At 44.2% G+C, this 25,667-nt stretch overlaps 1 protein-coding gene across 1 annotated transcript in view; it reads left to right on the plus strand.

Annotated features, from left to right (window-relative positions):
- The first annotated feature begins 15,035 nt into the window (after positions 1-15,035).
- Vipr2 (vasoactive intestinal peptide receptor 2) overlaps positions 15,036-25,667 on the plus strand; it is a 76,987-nt gene continuing 66,355 nt past the window's right edge. The window contains exons 1-2 of the mRNA XM_021179290.2: positions 15,036-15,166; positions 17,316-17,415. Coding sequence (XP_021034949.1) covers positions 15,119-15,166; positions 17,316-17,415 — 148 coding nt within the window. The 5' untranslated portion in view covers positions 15,036-15,118. The remainder of the gene's footprint in view (positions 15,167-17,315; positions 17,416-25,667) is intronic.

Genomic DNA, 25,667 nt, shown 5'->3' on the forward strand with positions numbered 1-25,667 from the left:
CTTTTCTTGTTCTCATCTTGCCATTCAACACATTTAATCTTATTTTTCACAAGAAAAAGCTAAATGTGAAAATGAATAAGTGAGAACATAGCATTTTTATATTCATGAGACATAGTGTATTTGAGCAGATATTTCAGTATCCAGAAAGAACAAAAAAATGAGAAAAAATAAAATAGTGAATTATAGAAGCTATTTTCACTTGGGCAAAATATGTGTGGTATTTTGTACTAACATGTATCATTGGACACATTAATGAAGACAGATTGGTAACTCCACACATGCATACATTGTATAGTCATCCAACCAACTCAAAATATATGAGAGAAACATTCAAGATGAGTTTTCTCACTCCTCCATACTTGGGCTCTCCAACAGTAAACCAAGAGTTGTGCTGTCACTGGAAGAACAGTTAAGGAGGTGGACTCTGATTCATGGCTGTGGTACTCCAAATGCAGGATATTCGAAGTTGGCCTCTCTATGGTCCAACTTTTATAGTAAATTCTATTGTTCTGGAAGCTAAAGAAAGGCAAAATTAATTTTGTCTAAGAAGCCAATTTGAAACTGGTAGGTTGTTGGGTAAGAACATTCCACAGCCGGGCGTGGTGGCACACGCCTTTAATCCCAGCACTCCGGAGGCAGAGGCAGGCGGATTTCTGAGTTCGAGGCCAACCTGGTCTACAGAGTGAGTTCCAGGACAGCCAGGGCTACACAGAGAAACCCTGTCTCGAAAAAAAAAAAAAAAATTCCACAACTTGGGTTCTAATATTTCAAGTAAAAGCCAATGATAACAATCTGAAAGATTTTTCTATATAAAATTTGAATCTCACGTGCCAATGATCTGAGTAGTCCACATTCAAACAGGTAAGAGGCCTTCATGGTACTGAAACACTCCGAGAGGAGCCCCTCGCTCAGGCCTCAGGACAATAGTGGACACCCAAGAACTCACAACAGACCGAGCTTGTTGCAAACAACATGAGGCTTTATTCGGGGAAAGCCAGAGCTCTGGGGATGACTCATATCCCATGCAGGGGTAGAGGAGTCGACCTCGAGGGGACAGAGGTCCCAATTTTTATAGGCCCTCAGGGGAAAGGAGAAGGGGGAGAGTAGGGGATTTCCAGATCTAAACAATGTCTATTCTTAAGAAGTGGGTATGGGAGGGGTACAAGGAAAGAGTCTAATGAAGGTGCAGCAATGGGCACATACCTGGTCAGAACATTGGCATACACACAGGTTCAAGGAGTGGCCAGAGCATTGTGCACCTCTATTTTTCTAAATCAGTGAAGCTAGTTATGCTAACACTGACACCTATCTTGCCAATTTCAGGGCTTCTGTGTCCTTTTACATTCTGCCAGGATCTTTCATTACACTGCTACATGCTTTCTTTTTGGTTTGTGTTGGTTTTCTAGCTTTATTTACTAGCATTTAACCATTTGTTTTTATGAGACCAAGTCAGAGTGGTTGGCTCTGAAAGCTAGCCCCAAATGACAGGCTTCTTCACACATAGCTAGCTGTACCTCCTCAACCTCCACCAAACAATGCCACCAGCTGGGGACCAATTATTCAAATACAAGAACTTTTGGAGGACATTTTTATTCAAACATATACACTCTACTCCCTCACTCCCATGAGTTGCTGGCCATATCATGTGAAATGATGCATTTAGTCCAACTCTTAAAACATGAGGCATGACCATCAGTTGAAGAGAAAAATGAGGTACACTGCTTGAAGGTTAAGAATATTCAAACAATGATTGCAGCTATGAGGTAGAAACAATTTCTATCCAGGAAAATAAGCATTGGACTAGCATGACAAGGTCAGAGTGGGACTGGAGACCTCACTTCTTCATAGAGGAAAACATGAGCTCAAAGTGAAGATGACCACCATTCCTGAATAGTCTGTTTAGCTGAGCTCAGATTGAAGGCAAGCATGGAACCTGAATGAACAGGATACCAAATTCTTGCTGGAGTTCCAAACGGGAGAGTGAGGCCACACAGCTATCCAGGCGTATCAGAAGCATAGCTAGATGTCAGAGACTGAATGAAAACCTCTCTGCTTTAGAACATTCTCAGAAAACACTACCGTGATATCTGCTAACACGGAACTCAGATACTGTCCTGTGAGTTTTTATTCTCAATTTGATATAACTTAGACAGCTAAGAAGAGAGAAGCTTAACTGAATTGCCTATATTGCATTGGTCTGTGGCTATGTTTATTGTCTTGTGTCTATGTTTATTGTCTGTGTCTTGATTATTGGTTGACATCAGGGTTGGGGGGTACACAAGCCAAGCGTAAGCAATCCCATTCCTGGGCAGGTGGTCCTAAGCTGTATAAGAAAGTTTTCTGAGTGTGATCTGATGAGCAAGTGCCAGTAACCAGTTTTCCTTTATGGTTATCTCTGGGCTCCCTTGAGTCCCTCCTTGGCATTACTCAAACATGGGCTAGGTTAAAATTAAGCACTTCCTGCCAAAAGTTGCTTCTGTTCATGGTGTTTCTCACAGCAACATAAAGCAAACTAGAATGGGCATCAGTGGATCTGCATTTGGAAAACACATGACCATACATTGAACCTATCAGTTACTTATATCTGAAAGCTGAAACTTTGTTCACTCCATAACCATTCTTGTCATACTGTCTTGCTTTACCTTCTTTACTATGGAAAGTCCCTTTCCATATTTTATCAAAAAAGAGACATACTAAAATGAAAAACATATTTATTTCAACTAAATCCAACGAGCTTCCTTGTAAAAATATTTAGTATCAAATGCAATGTTAATTGTCGCAGAATAAATAGGCAAAGGTATCAACAAGTAGGAGTACAGGATTTTATAATGCCACTGTGGTGATTTGCATGAGGAAAAGAGCCTATAGGCTCATATATTTTGTGGAACTATTTGGGAAGGATTAGGGGGTGTGGCCTTGTTTTAACAAGAGGTGTGTCGCTGGGGCAGGCTTCGAAGTTGTAAAAGCTCATGCTATTCTCAGTTGCCTCTCTGCCTGTGGTTGTGTCTTATGTGAGCTTGTTGCTACAGTTCCAGCATCATGCCTACTCCACTGCTGACACGTTCCCCCTGCCATGAGGGGCATGAATCCCAAACCTCTGAAACCATAAACCTCAAATAAACTCTTTCTTCTATCAATTGCCTTTATTAATGTGTTTAATTGCAGTAATAGAAAAGTAACTAAGCAAGAAGTTGGTACCAGGAAGTAAGCTATCGCTATGACTGGCCGGAACATAATGGCTTTTGGAGGAATGTGGTAGACTTTGAGACTTTTTGCCAGGAAACTGTTTAATCAGAGTAAGCACAGCTTAATGGAACCTCCTAATAAGAACTTTGAAGACAGCTGTGCTGCTGGTAAAGTGGCTTATGGAAGCTCACAAGAGGCTTCAGAGGGAAGCAATTGTGGGAGTCCCTGCAATCATCACGGCCAGCTGCCAAAGCATCCAGGTGAGGTAAGAATTAAACTCAAGTCAGTACAACCTAGCAGCTGCTTGTCAAAATGTCTAGAGGCAGATTTTACACATTTAAACACAGTAACACTTTGAAATGGCAGTTATTACCACAAAGCTTTAGGCACGGCCACATTGAAACTGCTTTGCAAAGTTCCATTTTTAAGCAAAGTACCTGTGACCTTCATACAAGAATGACTTCTGATGACGGAGAAACAGTGCTCAAGACAAAGGCCTATGGAGAAGGTTTTCTAATGAGCATAAGGATGGGGTCTATTGACCGGGAAACAGTGCTCAGGATTCTCACCCTAGGCCGGAAGGGTTTGTACTAAGCATAATAGCAAAGTGTATGACACCTCTTTCTTGAGAATCAGTTCTACTGACTGAGAAACAATGCTCAAGGTTCTGGAAGATTTTAATGAGGGCTGGCTTTACAGGATAGCAGCGCTTACTAGGTATTCACACATTGATTCCCTGCCTTCTCGTTGGAAAATAGGTGTCAGTTTCTTCTATTGCAGAAAAAAAGCCCTGCTTGTGTAACAGCTCTGGTTTCTGTAATGCTTGTCTAAGCACTCAGGTCCTCTACAAACAGTATTAGCAACTGAGATAGAGCAGCAATTCTTGTGATATTTTGTCAAAGAATATGGCTGCTTTCTGCTCCTATACTTAGAAACTGCCTAAGACTAAATTGAAAAGAATTGGTTTAATTTTCTTTGAAGAGAAGATTTCAAGACAACCTAATACTGATTCTGTTGTGTGGTTACTAGTAATCATGATTATGCGGGTCTATAATGAAAAAGCAAGCAAGGCCAAAAGAAATACAAAATGTACCATTTGAAAAGTAAAAGGACAACAGAAAATGAAAAGCTAGAGGCAAGGCTTGTGCTGAAATAAATAAGAAATAGAGTAAAGCAAGGTGGCCCAACAGGGCAATACCCACCCAACTTAGCTTTTGTTCGGTAACTAGGAGGGCCTGGGGATTTTTCCACTCATAAAAAGCAACATCAAAAGAAAGCTTATTCAGTGAAAGGGAATAGGCTGCACTCAAAAGCGCTAGCTTTAGAGACTTGAAGGATATAGGCATTAAAATGTAGAATTATCCTATGTGAAGCCACTGAGGACAGGGATGTGGCAGAGGAATTCCTTCATGAATTCCCTGAAAGGCCAAAGCTTGAAAGTGTGAAAATGAAGGCTGGGTTAGGGGCTAGGGTAGAATTAGAGTGTTAGGGTTATTGTTAGGGTTAGGGGTTAATGTTAGGGTTTATGTGCTTGTGTAAATGTGTATGAGTGTGCATATTGATATATTTAAGTATGTATACATGTACATGTTTACGTGTATATATTTGTGTACACGTGTATCAATGTTTACATTTATGTGTGTACATGTTTTTGTGTATACATGTGTACATCTTTAGTTGTGTGCACAACTATATTTATGCATGTACATGTATCTGGTTGTGTGTCTATGTACATCTGTATATTAATGCATGCGTACATGTATATGTGTGTACATCGTATATTTATGTGTTTATGTATATATGTGTATATTTGTATGTCTACAAATACATATTTGTGGGTATATATCTATATACATATGTACATTTGTATGTTGATATATGTATGTTTGTATATACATGTGTGTATTTATGTTTGTGGACATTTATGTTTATATCTATACTTGTATGTGTACAAATGTATTTTTATGTGTGCACATGTGCATGTTTATGTATGTGACAGAAGCTATCTAGGAAGGTTATGACAAGCAAGTGAATTTCCTGGAGATAGCCCAATGGTTTACATGGCTGAAATGGGTGCACTCTGGAAAGGTACAGCCCCAGAGACTTCATTCCAGAACTGCTTCTCACTGCTGATATGCCCTTCCTGCCATTATTACATGGCCTAATGATTCATGGGCATCAGCCCACCCTATTGGGAAAATTTCCTATGGATCGACATGAAGACAAACTTTCATAAATTAATGCTGTTTAGAGGAATTAATAACATTATAGAATTCCTGATTTGATTCTAAGGAGATGGTTTTAGTTGTTTTGCCAGAAAGATGAAATAAAGTTAGAATCAAGAATAGAATGTGACCCTCCTCATAAAATATAAAGTGAAGGTTGCGTAATAAGGAACACAATGAGCTTTCATAAACTGCACTAAGAAGAGAAACAGGCTTGGGACAGATTTGTGATCAAGGAAAAACATTCATTCTAGGTCAGGTCCAAGAATGAGGTGTGCACTATGATAAAGCAAGGCCATGTGAAACTGTGGCTTTATAATGAGCTTATAGAATGAAACACTGCTTTGAATTTACTATCAATATCCTTTTGTAACCCCCCTTTTGTGAAACATTTTATCTATGTCTAAGAAGGTATAAAGGCTGAGAGAAGAAATAAAGTGTGGCTGTTGGGCCTCTGCTCCTGCTACATCCACCGTGTGTGTGTGTGCATACATATAAATATATGTGTATATTATATATGTGTGTCTATATGTATGTACAGTATGCCTATATGCATATTGTCTTTCTGCCTACAAGTATGTGAATACATACTTATGTAGGTATGTGTATGTATATAAGCATGCATGTGCACTTGTGAAATTGATGAAACAGGTGCTCAGGCTCAGCCAGTGTGTGTGTGTGTGTGTGTGTGTGTGTGCACGCAAGTGTGCTTGACTTTCTTTTTCTTTTTCTTTCTCTGTGAAATTTCCCAAAGTCATCAGCTTTTGGCCCCAGAACAGTGAGTTAGATTCTACCTGAGTGAGATCATACTTATCTTTCTGACTTATTCCCCTTAGCATAAATACTCTTGATCTATCACATTGTGACAAATGACAGTATTTCCTACTTCTAAAATGCTGATTAGTATTCCCATGTGTATTTATACCATTTCTTTATCCACTCATCTGTCAATAGACATGTGGATAGTTTTCACAATTAGCCTGGGGCATGCAGCAGCTAACAAGGGACTCTGTTTCGAACAAGGTGATAGACACCTGAAGTTGTTCTGTGACCTCCACATATATGTCCACACTCACATACTAGAACACACATATGACATGCACAAAATATACACAAGAAGCAAGAATATATTTTGTCTGAAGTACCCGAGAAATTATTTTAATTTAATTTTATTTTCAAACACTAATTTGAGATGACAGCTGTGCAGCAGGTCATCCTAAAAGAAGCTTGACTTAGTGAAAGAAGAAAAAAAAAGGAGGGGTGAAAGTGAAAAGGGAAGAAGAGGAAGGATGGGGGAAGGAGAAAGAAAAAAGAAGAGGAAAAGGAAGAGGGATCTTGCTTCCCCTGGTCTGTTTAGTGAGCTAAGCAATATTTTATTGACTTTCAGTTATGTAGTGTTTACTGTCGTTGAACCCATGTAAATTTCTGAAAATCCCCGAAGTCCTGGGGGCAATGACATTCTTGCAAAGAGACCAGGCTTCCCTGCATGCCATCTGTTCCCTTGTGAAGCTATTTTTCTCTGACACAAAAATGGCAGGCTTGAAAATGCTGAGAAATAATGACCATGAGGTGAGTAGATACATGCAACTCCAACTACACAACCACAACATACACATCACAGCACATACATACAAACATATACACCACAACACACAGGCACACCACCATAATACACACACACACCACAGCATATAGACACACACATCACAACATACACACATACACCACAGCATACAGACACACACTACAACACATACATCACAGCACATGCATAAATACACACATACAAGCTGCCAGCTACACTTAACACACACAAGCACAACACAGCATACAAACACATACATCACAACACACACATCACAGCACATGCATAGATACACACACAAAAGCTGCCAGTTACCACAACACACAGAGGCATACCACAGCATATAGATACATATACCACAAAACACACACATCATAGCACATACGTACACACACACATACAAAAGCTGCCAGCTACACATACCACAGCATATATACATGAATATATAATACATGCATCTCACCAGACACATGATACCAGCTACATGTTTATACACATAGCATCTCACACAAAGACACATATATCACACCAGCTGCAAATACATACATACATTCTACACCAGCCACACAAACACATCCACCACACCAGCTACATATAACATAAGCCACAGACACATATGCAGATACATATGTACCACACCAACTGCACACATACCATACTACACACACACATCAACTGCACAAATATACACATGCCCCACTACATTCAGACATATCACCATACTAGCTACACATATATGTATTCATGCACACATTACCATACACACAAAGGCATGTATCACCTACATACACGTGTGTCCAAATAGTCATAGGTGAATGACAGCTTCCCTATCCTGAGAGCTTGACTGATTAGGGTATGTGTCAGTCTCAACTATTTTGATCTGCTATGTTTAAGACTATCACAGCTACTCAGAATCTGTGAATGATCACTGACGTGTGTGATCACTGTTCTTGGTGTAGCACTGTCTCTGAGGCGGTATGGGACAGTGGAGCATCTTCTCTAGTATGTTATAGCTCCAAGATATAGAGCTAACTTTTAATGAAGCTGAGTCTCTACATTGCCCTCTCTCACATTTGGTGGTCATCTCTCCCAGGAAACGTTGCCTGGAATTTACAAGAGACAGCTCAAAACCCAGTCCCTCATGCTTGGTTTCACACATATCATGCTGTTCTGTTGCTGGGAGGAAGACAGGTTGTAACAATATAGCTCACACAGGTCCTGGCCTTTAAGCTCAAATGTTCCTTTAGCCCTGTTGTCAGGCAGGCAGTACCTTTGGTGCCCATCCCCATGGTCCACTCTCCAAGGCCTCTTCTTTCACCTCTACACTGGGAATCTCCTGCAGAATCAGAAGATAGTGTGAGGCAGACATTGTCCACTGAGGGGCAGTGCTCCCCTGGCCAGAACACTATAGCCTCAGGAAGCACCCAGGAGAGAGCCCAGATGGAAAGATTTCACACACCACCGCAGGGCATTGCATAGAGGGAGCTGCGTAGGTATAGGGCAGGACACAACTACACAGTCCTGATTGTGAATATATGGTGCACAAGGACATTCATATGTATAGGCGCTACCCAGGTACACAAGAGTGTTACTGCTCAGGGAGTCCAGCATGAGTACCTTCGATCCAGGGGTGGGAGCATGAGTGTTTGCGGCACTTCCCAGGTACGAGGCATCTACCCATACATTTTAAGCTAGGAACAATGTAGCCAGGACCAGAGGTTGGGGTTGGGGTGACACACCTGGAGTGGAACATGGCCATCGATCGGTTCTCAGTAAGTTCTCCTCCGCTAAAAAGGAAAATGAGTGAGGCTCACACCCTGCACAGCATCCCCAAACCTCCCTCTCACCTCATGTTTCAGTCTGTCCCGGCTGCCGGCTCACAAGACTCCATTTTTACATTTCATTTCATTAAGAATTTAATTAAAACATTACTTTTTTAAGGAGCACTTCATAACAAGAAATGTAAGAAAACGAAGGTATGATTTCCTCTCCTGTCTTGCAGCATCAAAGAAGGAACCAAAGGCATCATGAACTCCAGACAAGCGCTCCTATTGCCTCCCAGCCCTGGATATTTTCTTATTCAAAGAGTATAAGACAACAAAACTAAGGCAACGTTGGCCTCAGAGCTTTTTAATTTCACTTACTGAACTCTGATTATATCCTGAAATTGAAGGTTTGCTCCAAACTAATTCACACACCTTTGATGTTTCACACACTTTTGTAATTTAATAAATCATGACTAAAACAAGATCTTTTTCTCCCAATAGAAAAACAGAGTGGGCAATATCTGTGGCCCTCGGGGCCACCTCCACTAGCCCTGGTGTTCTCATCTGTCCTGGAGATGCTAAGAGAGGGAACTTAGCATCTTCAAACTCGTATTCCAAATTCAAATCATTATTCTTTGAAGAAGAAAACATCAACCAGCAGGAGACAATTGCTACACTGTGGCAAAGGCTATCTGCTCACTTGGCTTGTTGGGGGAGCCACTTAAAGAATCCTCAGCATCAGAAGGGCATTTTCACCAGAAGAACAAGATGCATCCTTGGAAAAAGCAGGAGTCCACTGCTGCTGTCACAGCTCCCCAAGCACTCTTCAAGAAGCACTTTGTTCATGCTTAGGGACACTCAGATGCCTCATGGTATCCATGGGCTCTAAACTTGATGAAACTATGAGGATCCTGAGGCCATTGTAAAGTCACCCATAAGCCCTGGATGAGAAACACGTGATAAAATCAGACAAACTCAGATAGATCAATGGCTATCATGCACACTTTCTCTTAGATGGCGAAACAAATTGTCTTTCTGATAAACTCCTTGACACCTACAGACAGCATAGGAGAAGAGGAGGAAGAGGGGAAGGAGGGGGAGGAGGAGGGGAAGAAGGGGAAGGACAGGGAGGGGGAGGGAAGGGAGGTGCAGGAAGGGGAGGGGGAGGAGGGAAAGGAGGTAGGAGAAGGGGAGGAGAAGAGGGGAGGAGAAAAGGGAGGTGGGGAAAGGGGAGGGGAGGAGGGAAGGGAGGTAGAGGAAGGAGAGGGGGAGGGAGAGGAGGAAGAGGAGGAGGAAGAAGAAGAGAAAAGTAATTGGATTGTAGATTCTGAGTTTTCCTTTTTTAGCTCCCTCTTCTGGTTTTCTCTCACTCTTTCTTAACCATGCTTGTCCCAAAAGAAACTCCACTGTGTGGAGACAAACACTGCAGAAAGTGACTCCTGTGGGGAGGGAGACCGGTCAAAACAATCAGCCAGGGGGGCCTCTGGTAGAGTAAAGGGGACTTTTCAGCAAAAATGTGGGCAGCACCATAGGCTAGCCACCCTTCCAGCTCTTCACTTACAGAGCATCAAATGGAATACTCAGCTGTAACCTCCACTCAGACGGTTTGTATTAAAAGCACAATGTTATTTTACTTGCTATCTGTCCATCTAACTATTCAGCCAATAAGTTTAGCTTATTAGGGCAAAACCACAAGAAAGCATGTTTGCTTGCCCTGTGACTCCTGTGTGGATACTGGTCTCCTCGGCAGACAGCACACTCCCGTAATAACAAGCCTGGGCTCTCTTTGCATGGCCAAACACAGCACCCAGAACAGCTGGAGTGCTGCATAAACGCTTGCTTTCGACTGAGTGGTCTGTAAGACATTCTCGCTTTCTGAATGATTGTCTAGGAAAGGAGCAAAGACAATGAGACTAGTCAACACTAGGGCCACAAACACCACACCCCAGCTCTACTCAGACAGCTCAGCGACAGGGAGATAAAGGTAGGGCACAGGCTCTCAGTGAGTTGGCAAAGTCGTGGTGGCCTGTGAGCCTGAAACCGTGCAAGAGCTCTGTGCACACCAGCACAGAGACAGAGACACCATAGTCCTCTGCTGGCTTCACTGGGGCGGGCTGGTTTCTCGATCTGCTCAGGTGCACTGCTTCTCAGCTGTAACTTAGAGTCTTATGGCTAGGCATAGTGGCACACATTCATAATCCCACTGCTGAGGAGATGAAGATTAAAAAAAAAAAATTCATGGTCAGTCCTAGCTAATGCAGAACAGAGTCTGAGGCCAACCAGGCTACATAAGACCACCTTAGAAAACGAATACAGCACAACAATCACAAAACAGCCCACAGCGTGTGTGGAAGGGGTCCATCTGAAGGCTCAAAGACAGAGAAGGAGCTCCTGGATTCTGGGATTCGCTGAATCTTCATATAGAGCATCCCTTCTCTGGCTGTGTGTAGGAAAAACTTAGCACTAAGTACTGGGCTATTTATTCTGCATAACTTGTGCCTCAACTGCAAAATCTGAAGAGCAAATCCATTCTTTTCAGTATGATCACACAACTGAGTCGAACCTGAACCAGAGTTCATGAGCTCAGATCTGGCTAAAGAAGGTGGCTGTTGAGTAATTCAGCCATGGCCCATCTCCACCCCGACCCACCTTTCCCTGATTCTTGGAGTTCAAGCTGTCTTCCTCTCTATTGATTGTATTGAGAATCCAGGATCCCCTGCCGTGGGCCTCAGAACTCCAGGTTGAGAATCTCAACTCTGGAAGCCAGAAGCTCTTGAGCTTTTGCCTGGGCTAAGAATTGCATCAGCTGCTTCATTGGATCCAAGGTCTTCAGACCCAAATGGAGCCATGATACCAGCTTTCCTGCTTCTGCAGCTTGTAGACAGCTTGTTGTGGGGCTTCTCAGCCTCCATACTCAGGTAAGACAGAGCCCTAGAAAATCGTCTTTCCTCTCTTCTTGGTCCTGACACCCTGGAGAACCTTGACCATGCAGGGAAGATTAGACTCAGAGTCTGGAAAGGTGTTTGTGCTCAACACACATGTATTACTAGATTACCATTAAGCTCAATATAAAAACAAATTATAAGGAAAGTTAAATTTTAAAATATATACATATATATATATATATATATTTTTTTTTTTTACAGGTACTATGAGCTGCTCACCTTCTAGAAAAACTGAGCCTGTGGTATGGGTGGGTCAGACCTGATAGTGAGGTGAGACACCCATGAAAACCTGCTCCATTCACTGACTACCTCTGTTTAAAAAAAAAAAAAAAGACACAAAGGCTGGCCTTTCAGATTTGTACAATAAAATAAATTACAAGGTTGTTTTCCCCAGCTTTGACAGGATATTAGGTAAAACTCATTTTCACTTTAAAGACTCATAACAATATGAAATGCATATAAATCTTACATTTAGTTTGCTTTGCAGGGTATTAGCAGGAGTCAGGAGGAGCCACCAACCCATCATCTGATGCATTTTTGCAAAGGAGGAGATTTGCCCTTTACAAATCAGTCGCGTGTTGCCTTCCTTCTGTGTGCATGAGAGGTGCAGAAGCCTTGGAGACAACTGAAGCTGTAGCCCCTAATGGGTCGTGTGTCTCTCATAACCACCCCCTCCAGGCACAGCAAATAGATTCAGTTTATGTACTCCCCTGAAATTGCTCCCCTTATTACAGGGTGGTGTCAGAAGGAAGTGCTGGGAAAGAACTGTCGTTTTGTAAAAGTAAGACAAACAGAGATGAAACAATTGCTTTCATTCTTTGTTGTTGTTGAAGATTTTATGTTGAACGCCAGGCCCTTGTAAATAAGAAGGCAGCAGCACTGCTGAGGGGGAGTCAGCGGGTGTTACTGGGTATTGTCTGTCAGTTCCTGAGGATCCTCTTCTTATGTGTTCATACAGGCTTCTAATGTTTCCGATAAGCTTCATCACTGGATCTACTCCATGTGGAAGGTGCTAGCTGTTTGGCCGTCATTGCTGACCCAAAACTTCACTGGCAAAAAAGCAAAGGGACTCAGTGACCACATCCTAAGAGAGCAGAGGGTTAGCTAAAATGGCTTGTGAAGAACTCTGCCCCAAATGCTACTGCTGCTTTGGGTATGAGAAGCCTCCATGATAGTGAGGACTGAAACCCTAAGAGTCTGGAAACCAGAGCAGCCACTCAAGTGGGAGGTGCCAGGAAACTGCCCAAGAGGATGTCAGTGGGAAAGGGATAGGGAGGCCAGACATCAGTTGGTAGAGATGAAACGGGGCTAAGAGCAGGTCTGGAGGATGCTGGAGGGCAAAACACAAGGCTGAACTCAGGTTCATATCCAGGCTGTGAACAATGTTAAGTCCCATCAGAACTTGGTCACCGTAAGCACAAGAGTCTCTCTCTCTCTCTCTCTCTCTCTCTCTCTCTCTCTCTCTCTCTCTCTCTCTCTCTCTCTCCCTCCCTCTCCCTCTCCCTCTCCCTCTCCCTCTCCCTCTCCCTCTCCCTCTCCCTCTCTCCCTCTCCCTCTCTCTCTCTCTCTCTCTCTCTCTCTCTCTCTCTCTCTCTCTCCTTACCCCAATTCAGAAGAATGGAGAGACCTTGAAAGACAAAGTAAACTTACTGGCAAATCCAGCCCCATCTTTCACTACCACTAGGACTTCAAACAAAACCAAAAAAGCAGGCTAGGGAGCCTCTATGGGTGTTCTTTCTGAGGGTGAGCCAACTGCTGTAGATAGCAATGACCCTACTCCCTGTGTGTCGGGGGTCTGCTCTTACTTTCTGAACTGCCACAGCGATGACCACTAGATGTCATGTTCCACAAGACACCTCTTTCTAACATTCTACCTGAGGAACCTTGACCTCCACTGGTGACCAGTCTTTTTAGGACCTTCGCTCCTCTGGGATACCCCCAGGGAAACAAGTCCCTCTTGTCTCCCCCTGCCTGTATCTCATCCTTGTCAGGACTATCACTTCACCTCATCATATATGCCATTGCTGTGGGTGGAACCCTGGCATCTCACCCAGTTTTGACCACTAACATCCGGATGTGACTTTAGAATGCATCCCTCACAACAATTCAGGTGTATCAACTTTCCTAATTCTAATTGTAACCCTCTGGGATGGATCAATGTCAGGGGTCGATGTTGTGATTTGCAAATGTGCAGGTGGATCAGGTTCACTGGCTGAAACAGCGTCAGGGGTTGTGGACAAAGCCAGAGCCCAAGCTTCCTGGCCCCAAGCTGCAGACCTAGTGCCCAGACCTTCTCCTCCATAAAATCCCCTGATGGACAAACACAGGCAGATGCACAGGTTATGGAAGGGTGACAGAAAACATATAGAAACCTAGGTCCAAGGGTACACGGGGATCTGATGTCATGGAGCACATGATGAACTCAGTGGGGAGAAAGAAAATGGGCAGATAGACACCCCAAAGTGTGAAGGATACATTTTGTACTATTTCAGACTTCTGACTTTGGGCTTGAAATTATATCTGAATAAGAAGTTTAAAACGTGCCTGCTTTACTTAATCTAGTACTATTGTCGGCTGGTAGCTTTCTAGTCTTCCCTAGACTGGTCTGTCGACAGACAGCCAAACCACAGCTGAACAGTGGCAGTGTCTCCACAAGCCTAGTGTACAATGGGCCACACACGTGTCACCTGAGGGTTTGGGGTGCCGATGGGCAGACCCACTTTTGCGTTGATGAAGTCTCTGCTTTCTGTTCAACTTGGCCTTGGGCTCTCAAGGGGAGCCATGCAAGAGCTTTCTCTTTTCTCTCTGCTCACACCAGTGCAGACCTAACCATGGTCGTCCAGCCACTTTCTGCACTTTTTCCTTGTGCTGCACACAGGCTTCGCTTTTGCACAGGAAGTTGGTGCCAGGTGCTACCTCAGCGCTCAAGTTCCCTTACCTGGAATTGGACGATGCCCTCTGAAGGTGAGCATCTGCTTACTTGAGCCACCAGCTCTCCAAAGGCTTGAACAAGGCAGCCCACAGCGGGGTCGCAGAGGAGGGAGGCAGTACAGCTCGGTTAGCAGGGGGAGCCTGGGAGGAAGGAGCACGAGAGAGCAGGGCTGACAAGGGAAGTACCCAGGCCAGGAGGGGGTCGGAGTGAGGCCCAGGGTCCTGCACTTCAGGGAGAAGTAGGGGTGGAAGGAGGGACGTTTGGACAGAGATCTGGTGGACCGGAGTGCCAGAGAGACTCCGCAAAAAGGAGAAAGGGGCGCGAGGCGGGGACTGGGCCGAGGGGCGGGGCCGGGACTTGCAGCCTGGAAGGCGGAGAGGGTGATAGGCGCGAGACTGAGGAAATCCGCGCTGGGAGGCCCGGAGCTGGGGACCGTGCTGCTGAGGCGCCAAGGACCGAGGCGGCACGCTGAGCCCAAGATGAGGGCATCAGTGGTGCTGACCTGCTACTGCTGGTTGCTGGTGCGGGTGAGTGAACCCGCGCCCACTTCCCGAAGAGGCGCATCCTGCAGTGGACCGCTGGGCTCACCTCCGAGTCCCAGCGCGAGCGGGCGGAGCGTGGGGCCAGCGGAGACAATCCAGAGCAGAATGCTTCCTACTGAGCCTTACCAAACCCTGGGCTGCTGGACTCAGGGGAATTTTCCTATTCCCACCGCCGTCGCGGGTTCGCCAGAAGTGGGGTTCAAGTTCTCCTCGACCCCCGCCCCCGGGACGACCTGGGTCCTGGTCTGGCAGTGCTCCTGGAGTTGGGAACACCCCTAGCACCCAGCGAGAAGAGTGACCGCTGCCCGGGCCACCTGCTCTGGCTTTGCTTCCGATAGAAACTGCTGTTACTCTGTGGTTAAATATTTCTCTTTCCATCTCCTGGTCCGAGTGTTTGTTTAGTATGTGACAGAAGGAAAGTGCTGTGGCTAAGAAAGTTTCCTTTTGGAAATACTCTCTTTTTTTTAATTTCTTCTTCTTCTTCTTCTTCTTCTTCTTCTTCTTCTTCTTCTTCTTCTTCTTCTTCTTCTTCTTCGAGAGCCAAAAGAACCCCTGAACCAAAGTTTGTTACATGGGTCGCATTGGTTTTATGTAGTTCTCCGGAACTCTACCCTTTATTTGAAAACCTTTCTTAAGAAAGAAAAAGAAAGGCTTGAGCCTTATTTCCTGCGTTTCCTTCTCTGCTCTGAGAACTGTATCCCTGTGGAGCTCAAGGTTTCCACACAGATCTAGGCCTCCAGCTGAGGGAGCCAACTAAGCTTAGTGTGTGCAGCAAGAGGGGAGGGGTTGTTTAAGGAAATCCATCCGTCATTGTTGATGAAATTTCAGTTTTCTGGAGCATATCTTCTCTGCCCCCACGGGCAGCTGAGGGAAGCTTCACAAGGATGCTCACGAAGCCTCCGGACTCCAATCACTTTAACCTTTCAGTCGTCCCAACATTTCATCGTTCCCCACGCTCCAGGATTGTCAGCGATACCGGGCTTTTAGCACCTTAATTTATCATCTCATCAGGTCTGAAATTCAGATCAGTGAGTTGCTGTTGCTTGACCTCCGGATCTCTGCATTTTGGTGGTTGTGTAGCAATGAGCTGGTAAATCCAAGGTACCTCAAGTGATCTTTAAACGAATTGAATGTAGCAGAAAAATCTAACATTGAGTTTTGTCCTTTGATTCTATTGGGAAATTGTATTCCTCGTTGGGATGCTAGCTGGCCTAGATCAACTGTAGGATAACTAAACACAGAGATAGCCATACCTAACTGAGCAGGATTCCTTTGCATTACTGTCTTGTAAAAGCAAATTTTTGTTAAGACAGGGAGAAACTGAGACAGACAGACAGACAGACAGACAAGTAATGAGAGCAAGTGCTCCACAAGGAGCCCAGCCTGGGAGGGAGGACACTGGGTCTTTATAAGAACAGCGATCAGAAAATGCTGCCTTCCTGGACTGCGAGTTCAGATGCTCTCTATACTCTCTGGCTGGCGCTCAGCTTCAGTGCCTAAGGACTCCGTGAAAGCTTTGCAGAAACCTTCCATGGCTCCTTGGATCAGATCTGTTTCTCTCAGCACTGCCTCTTCCATCCAATCCCTCTCATTCTTAAAAAAGTGTTTCACACCAAGCTGCTCAATGATAACAATATTACCGGTACAAGTAGGGTTAGGTTGTGAGTGTGCCCTGAAGCTTATGAAAGTTCACTTAAGCTATTCTGACTCTAGGGTGACCACAGAGAGGATCCCCGGGGTACACAGAGTGTCTGTGCACACCCACAACCACTAAGAGTTAACTTGCTTTACTTAAGCAAACCATAGACTATGAAATGGGAGCTCTTCAGTTCTGAGAGATGAACATTTCTAACAGTCCATTGCTCTTAAGTTAGTAATAACAACGTACAATGTCAGTTTACTCTCCTGCTCAGAAAAAGTATTCTATTGGAGTTTATGTTTGTTTCACAAAATAAATAGTAAAGTTTTTCTTCTTTTTTTAAATAACCACATCAGAAAAATGAAATAGCTGACTTAAAATGAATTTCAGCTTCAAAGAAATTTAGAAAGGTGAAGCATTGGATCTTCCTGTAGATTTTTGCTTAACCCGCTCTTGTGTAATTTTTAGTTACTTCTATTTCTTTCACTTGAACAGGTGAGCAGCATCCATCCGGAATGTCGCTTTCATCTAGAAATACAAGAAGAAGAGACAAAATGTGCAGAGCTGCTAAGCAGCCAAACGGAGAATCACAGAGGTAGGTATGGGGATTAAGTTTGGGTGTGGGATCCTAGCTGTCTATACTTCTCAGCCCCTTGAGGGGTTGGAGGTCACCTACATATTAAAAAAAAAAAATAGAACCACTTGCTACTGTTCTGGTGGGGCACAAGCAAAACTAATGTAGCCTTGTGACAGTGGGGATTTCAGCAAACCTTTTAAAAGAAAACCTCAATGCTTTACACCAACAGTTTCCATGGCTTGCTGAGGTAACTGTTCCTGACATAATGTTATGGCTCTGGAATGCTCTGAAAAGGTGACTCTTGTTCCCAGGGAATAGTAGCACATGTCTGAATTCTTGGCTCTAAAATATTAGCTATCCTTGAAGTTGGTCCATCTAAGAACAATAGAAACTTGTCAGAAGCAAACAGGAAAATGGGACTTCAGGTTTCTGAAGACATAATTATTGTAATACTGTGAGTTTGTTGAGTTTGTCCTCTGAGTGGAACTGAAAGTTTTCTGAGACACTAGGCCTTTGATTTGCTCCTCCATCATGGTCACAGACCCAAAGGCCCCTGAGTATCAGCCCAGGTATCAACAGCACAACCTTTTGTCTGGGATCTTTCTGCTCAACAGTCATGTGTACACCTTTTTCAAGAAAGAAATTAAAGTCCATAGTCTGGTGTTTGTTAGCAAGACTCAAGTCCAACACTCCACTCTGAACCTATTACCTAACAAAAGAGTTACAGCTACATCACTAATGCAAAATTTCTAGGAGCCACATTCAAACAATTTTTTTTAAAAAGTGAGACTAGTCTTAATAATGCATTTTATATTAACTTAAATTATTGGCCTAATCATTTTGACTTTTAAACAACAAGAAACCATTGTTTCTATATTCTTTCTTTCTGTTAAGTCTTATAACATAGTACATTTTTAAAGAATGTTATTAGCACCTCACCTTTTGCGATACTTTTCAAGCTTCTAGTACCACAGATTAGTCAGTGGCTCCCACACTAGGCAAAAGGGCTCTAAATAGGCACATTTTTTTCTACCTGTCTAAGACCCCTGTTTCCTCCTCTGAAAATGAAGGCTTCAGCTTGAAGCTTCCTTTAATGACCTGTGATTTTACAGCACACATGTGGTTCTGGAGGCTACATTCCCCAAATTGTATAGTTGGCCTCACAGTCTGTCGACACAAATATAATCAGTCAGTCTCACTGCCCCCAAGAAGGACTAGCAGTAAAAACTGACTTCAGTTGGGAACAAATGAGAGCTATGGGTCAGCACTGTGGTCACCGAGGCTGGCTCTGTTCAGTAAAAACCTCAGAGTTCAGAAAAGCATTCCTGTGGCAAAGGTGCACGCACACACACCAAACAACAACAATAATGATAACAAAAACAAGATGAAGAAGAGGAGGAGAAAGAGGAAATGAGCTTAGACATGAGGCTGGTGAGGTGGCTTAGTAGCTATGAGCACTTGCTGGGTTCCCAACACCCATGACATCACATTTATAACTACAGTTCCTAGAAACCCAGTGCCTTCTTCAAACTCCATAGGCTTCTGCATACACATAGTATGCATGTATGCTTCCAGACAAGCATTCATACATGTAAAATCGAAATAAATATTTTTTTAAAAAAATGAAATTAAAATGGGAGCTTGGCAGACCACTGTGGCCAGTGATGGCTAAAGCTGCTGATGGTCTCCTGATGAGTGGCCCTCTCAAAGACGACCTCCTGAGACAAGCTTCCTGGGTTCCCAGGGGACAACCTGCATGGACATCCTAGGTAGAGTCTATGAAAACTGCTCAGATTTCCTTAGTGCTTGTCTGGCATGGCCAGGTGGTTCAAGTCTGTGGGACTTCACCCTTGTTTGTCATACAGACAAACCTCATTGCTTTTTCTTGCAAGAACGGATGCCTACTTGGACGTTTCATGTTGTGGGTTATTTTCAGTGTTAGCTTACGAGAAAAGTACATGTATATCTGATTCATCCACCTTTCTGTTTTGCAAGAACTTCTTGGTCATTAGCTAGCCACCCTCAGGAGAGCAGAGCTGACCATCAGCCAGCCACTGTGCAGCTCCCAGAAGAGACAGCCTGTGACCCCAGTCCTTGTCTGCTCTCTGAAATATGCAGAGTTCCAATGCCAAGAGTATAAATAGCAGTAGGTTACCAGGATGAAGATGCTGCAGGCAATGAGAGCCAGAGGCTGTGCAGAGCCAGAGCTGAGGGAGCACTTCTGGTAGGACAAGGCCACAGGACATATCCTCATGAAGTCACAAGTGACATTGCTGAGCTCCTAACATCTGTGAGCGCTAATTTCATAGTCCCTGGCAGTGTGTAATTGGTCTAGAAGAACTTCAGAAATTAGAAACAAAGTAGCTTTGATGTTGACAAAATAACTTCCAATCAGAAATTAGAAACAAAGTAGCTTTGATGTTGACAAAATAACTTCCACAATCTTAATATGGAACTCTTCCACTTTGCTTTATTATGTATCAAGAAAACAAAACAAAAAGATGTAGTAAATCCCTACAAAACCAATATCAGTTCTAAAAAGGACTCAGAAAGCTGTGGAGGTATTTGGAGTCCTGTAGTTTAATTTTGATTCACTGCTAAGACAAACTTAATCTTGACAATATAAGGATGAGGAGCCTAACGTCACAGATGGTTGAGGGTGGAGGAATATTCTCAGGGAAGTCAGTATAGGAACTTTCCTGTGGCTTCCTTATGGCATCTATGGCCTCTCCAGGGATTGGCAGAACAAAAGTTAAACTGGTGTGCTTTGATGACCCCCTTCCTGAAAAAGTAGGTGGTGTTTGCCAAAGGATGTGTTTTACTACAATCTACTTAGAACCAGGTAAAGAAAGGTGCTGAGCAGTGGCCGTTGGTTTGTTTTAAACAGAGCGTTGGACTCCTTGGAGGAACTGTGAGGGCCTTGTTATTCCCTGCTGACAAGCTGGACTGAGAGTAGCCAGCCACAGGTTCGTGATAACAGCAGAAGATGGGAAATGTTGGGCCAGAGACAGACTTCCCTGCTTCTCACATGGCGTACAGCATGAGCTTCGCACTCACCAGGGTTGACTACTTTGAAGACTCTCAGATCCAAGGCCCATGTATCTGGGTCACAGCCCCACCCTAGTAAATCCTCAGCATCCACAGCTGCTCGTTAGGATCCTGACAGCAAGTTAAGGATCCGGGGGTTGGGGGTGGTGCCTTAGTTGCCAGACCGCCCAGAGGAACGCGAACACGGCCTCTGTTGCCCAAGGCTGCTTGCATGTGACATCCTCAGAAGAGAAGCAGATGCGAACAGTTAGAGTCTTCTTAGAAGAGGGGCTCCAAAGTCCAGACTGGAGAGCATTTAGCAGACTGAGACAGCTTCTTTTTATTATCCAGGAATGGTGTGTGGTCACCAGTGACCACAGCACATGGCCACTAATCCTTCTACCCTGTTGTTCTTGAGAGAGACAAAGAGAACATGTTTGGTTCCTGTTACATCTCACAAATCTTACACCGCGCCTTTAAAAATATTTCAACTGGCTTTTACAGAAGGAATGAACATTTTATATCCAAAATTAGTGTTAGAAATTAGTGACTATGAACACAGAAAAAAAAGTATTGCAGTAAGAAGTATGTCCATGCTTCTTCTGCCTTGCCCTGTGAGGCTGACAGTGCTGGTGCACAGTGCCCTTGAAAACCATCCATGTGTTTGTTCTGTGTCTTGATCCCCCCTCTCTCCTTTCGTTTGGAGACTAGACTGTGTCATCTCTACACTCTCCTTTGAGTTTACGTAATATCTAGCACATTCTTTTGGTTCCTTTCAGCTATTGAACTTTCAGATGAGTGACAATATTTCGCTATTAGAAATGATGTTCTAAGGAATAAAATAACTCACCATATAGTGACTTCAAGTAACTAATCATGAAATTAAGTCAGTTTCTCGTGACCATGTAAGTTGCAAGGTCTGCATGATGCAGTTCCTCTTGGTCAGTGACGATTGGACCCTGAGGAGAAATCTTAAAGCAAGAGGAAAGCAGCGCTGTGTACTCCCAGAAGGTGCTGAGGTCCAGAAACGGTGTCATGTGCCTGGCACAGGCCTAACACAGTGAGTAGACACTGTGGGGTGTTCAGTACAAAGGAAGATGCACACTCCTGTGCTACCTGAGGCTTTCTCTGTTTGGTAAGAATAAGGGGTCCTGGACTTGCTCCCAGAAGCCCAAGACCTCAGGGTAAGGACATTGAGTCCAGACAGGAGGGCTTTCTAGGTCTATACCTCCTGGCTCTGTATCTATTGCCTGTTAGAAACAGAGCAGAATTTTCTAGAAGGACATTGCCTCATTCTTCCGTGTCTGCTCAGAGGCAGGAGTGCGGCTTAAATGCTGAGCCACAGATTGCAAGTTCCGCCTGCCTGTTGAAATGAGTGTCTTCTTTCTTTGGACCTGTGTTGGCTTATGAGGTTCTAGGCAGCACCCTGTGTTCTTCTCTCTGAGGTCTAGATCTGGCTGCTCTTCTGTGTTGATGTCCACATTATCACCTTGACATAAACCTCTTTCCATCTTTTCTGGACATAAGTTAAGGCTTCTGGGAGTAGCTGTGGCTTTTCTAGATGAGACAACTCACTGGACAGATACCACAAGAGGTGGTACAGATAACCCCAGAATCTGGGTTGCTTAAGTATGGAATGAGGTGTTGCCTAACCTTCCCTGAGCTGCCCTGAGAAGACTTGAGTATGACAGTAGGCCACAAGTTATGGATCAGAGTGAAACACATGCCTACCATGAAGCTGTGTGGTACTTCGTGGACACCGCCCATGATGTTAATCTGTGATTTAAAGCACTCTGTGAACATATACACGCATGCACACATGGTTGCACCAAAAATGTACTGGGATTTACAAGGAAGGGGAGAGGGGATTTCCACCTGGGACTTTGGTAGTGGCATGAGAGACATGTGCCAGGCTGATCTCAGATGTAGGAAGTAAAAGGGGGTTGTGGCAGTGGCAAGCTAGGGACATCAGCACAGATGAGGAAAGAGAGCAGAGTGGATATGTGTAGCCCCGAGGGTGGAGATACACTGAGGGCCTTGGAGGGCAGTGTCTTGGTATGAACTATGCTTTAGGGAGGTCAGGGCATCCTTGGAAATAAAGAAACATGACAAGCCAATAGCATTCTGAGGAGAAATGAAAATGTTTCTTGTGGAAAGTGGTGAGGAACAGCAACTCCCAGAAGCCGTTTCAGGGAACAAGAGGCCGAACTACAAGGATAGAAGGGCAGAAAGGCCTGGAGGCTACAATGTGCAGTGCTGCCCTACAGTGTGCCACAGAAGAAATCCACTCAGAGTTCAGAGAAATGGCCTCTGTGGGGTTGGCTAAGCCTGATCCTATGCCTGAGCACTGGTGAAGGAAGAGGTCCATCAGGGGCTATGCTCAGCAGGGAGTGACAGACAATGCTCAGACTCCTTCTGCCTTGTACAGAAGGAAGGCTCAAAGTTAGCTGGAAAGAGAATGTTCTAGCTGCACAGCCCAGTCATCTCAGGGGCATGTCAGTCCTTCACGACAGAGGCCAGGACAGGAAGTACTCACTCCTCAGAACTAGCCTTGAGGGGTTGAGGGACAGGGTCTGTTCCCAAGAAGGTGGGATGGCATCACTGAATCCTAGCCCAAAGCACTGACTGCTGACTTTCCAGGGCCTAGGCACCCTGGAAAACATAGTCCTCTGGTTCTACATTGATACAATTCTGTCCTGGCTACAGCTGGATGGTGGCTTGGCATTAACTCCCATGAAGGGTTGGACTCACAACTTCCTAGAGTAGCCAGAACTTTGGTCTCCTTGTCTGGGTCGGTTCCTGCCTAGATATATCAGAGCCTGCTAGTAGATACACTGGTGTGGTCGTGGGAAGTCACTAAGTCCTGATCATGAATCTGAGGGAGATTATCTTGAGATCCATGGGCAGGATGTCTCATGCCAGTGATGGATCTCCAGATGGGATCTGTTGCTATGAAAAATATTACTCAGCTCTGCCCAGTCTTGAACTTCTGACGGTAACAGCCAGGCCCTGAGCCATGGTAGAATCTGGAGAAAAGCTTCTAGAGTGTTTCATATGGGAGGAAACTACGCCATCAGCATGAACACTGCGAATGCCCTCATGAGTCAGAGGGTCAGCATTTTGCAAATATTCAGCACACGCATTGGTTAGGTACCCACATTGTGTCCCCTTACTACCCACTGTCCACATGGTGCCACATGAGGGTCCCAGGACCTGTCAGGTATGAAACAGTCTCCTATCTTTTTTTTTTAATTTTTAATATTTTTATTACATATTTTCCTCAATTACATTTCCAATGCTATCCCAAAAGTCCCCCATAGTGCCCCCCACTTCCCTACCTACTCATTCCCATTCTTTTGACCCTGGCATTCCCCTATATTGGGGCATATAAAGTTTGCAAGTCCAATGGGCCTCTCTTTCCAGTGATGGCTGACTAGGCCATCTTTTGATACATATGCAGCTAGAGACAAGAGCTCCGGGGTTCTGGTTAGTACATCATGTTGTTCCAACAATAGGGTTGCAGATCCCTTTAGCTCCTTGGGTATTTTCTCTAGCTTCTCCATTGGGAGCCCTGTGATACATCCAATAGCTGACTGTGAGCATCCACTCCTGTGTTTGCTAGGCCCCGGCATAGTCTCACAAGACACAGCTATATTTGGGTCCTTTCAGCAAAATCTTGCTAGTGTATGCAATGGTGTCAGCGTTTGGAAGCTGATTATGGGATGGATCCCTGGATATGGCAGTCTCTAGATGGTCCATCCTTTCATCACAGCTCGAAATTTTGTCTCTGTAACTCCTTCCATGGGTGTTTTGTTCCCAATTCTAAGAAGGGGCATATTGTCCACACTTTGGTCTTCATTCATATTGAGCTTCATGCGTTTAGCAAATTGTATCTTATATCTTGGGTATCCTAAGTTTTGGGCTAATATCCACTTATCAGTGAATACATATTGTGTGAGTTCCTTTGTGATTGTGTTACCTCACTCAAGATGATGCCCTCCAGGTCCATACATTTGGCTAGGAATTTCATAAATTCATTCTTTTTAATAGCTGAGTAGTACTCCATTGTGTAAATGTACCACATTTTCTGTATCCATTCCTCTGTTGAGGGGCATCTGGGTTCTTTCCAGCTTCTGGCTATTATAAATAGGGCTGCTATGAACATAGTGGAGCATGTGACCTTTTTACCGGTTGGGACATCTTCTGGATATATGCCCAGGAGAGGTATTGCAGTCTCCTATCTTAAGGCACTCAATCTTTATGTGGCAGTGACTAAGCAGGTCTCTCCACATGGATTATAGTGACTCCTGCTGGAATGCACTGATATTGCAGTTTTATTGGATTTGGCATTATGCTCTGTCCAGATCTGCATACAACTTTATAAAACCCTTTTTGTTCATTTAGCAAATTGTGTTGCTTCTGAGTCTGAATGATGGTGCAAACTTAGCCCATGTTCCAGAATCTGGTTTCAACCTTTGGGATCCACCTTAACCCCAAAATAAACCTGCTTTAGATTCAAAAGCCAGATATGAGCTGACTTTCCAATGCCATCCATCAGTAATTCCCTGTAAATGGTGTTTCCAGGTCTTAGCTAATACTTCACCCTAGAGACAGAGGATGAAATTCTAGCCACCCCCTGGTTAGGGATGTGAGCATTTTTACCTGGATCCTGTACAATGTCATGTGGCACTCCAAACACTTGGAGTCCTGGCTTTGAAGAGCCTTCTAACCGTTTCTCTAATACTAGGAGTGGTCTCATTCATCAGCATGCTCCAGGCTAAGCTTCTACTACCTTTCCTTGTAGGAAGAGCTCTTTGTCAAGACTGTCCTAAGATAATGCTACTCTATCCACAGTGTGGCCCCAAGCATAGTAGGTGTTTAGAAACCCTTTTTGAAAGCCTCATGATTCCCAACACATAAGTAGCATGACCACAATGCATTTAAAACTGCAGGGCCAATAGGAAGGTGCAGAGCCCTGACTAGCTTCTGTCTCCATGGGTGATTAGGTTCCTGATGGACTCTAAGCCTGTCCCATGCATAATCTTTGGAATGTCTTATGGCCCCAGTGTGTGCTCATCTATAACCACATGAACTGTCTCCTGAGAGGGGCATGCTTCATTCATGAGTTTTGACAGGCTATTGCTTTGGGTATTTCCCTCAAAAGGTTTCTTTGCTGTGCTTCTCCCAGTTCAGTTACTGTCATTATTCCTAATTGCAGCTTTCCTAAAATGGCATTTGGCAAC

This window comes from Mus caroli, unplaced genomic scaffold (genome assembly GCF_978045245.1).
Source record: "Mus caroli unplaced genomic scaffold, Mus_caroli_1 scaffold_14, whole genome shotgun sequence".
NCBI lineage: Eukaryota > Metazoa > Chordata > Mammalia > Rodentia > Muridae > Mus > Mus caroli.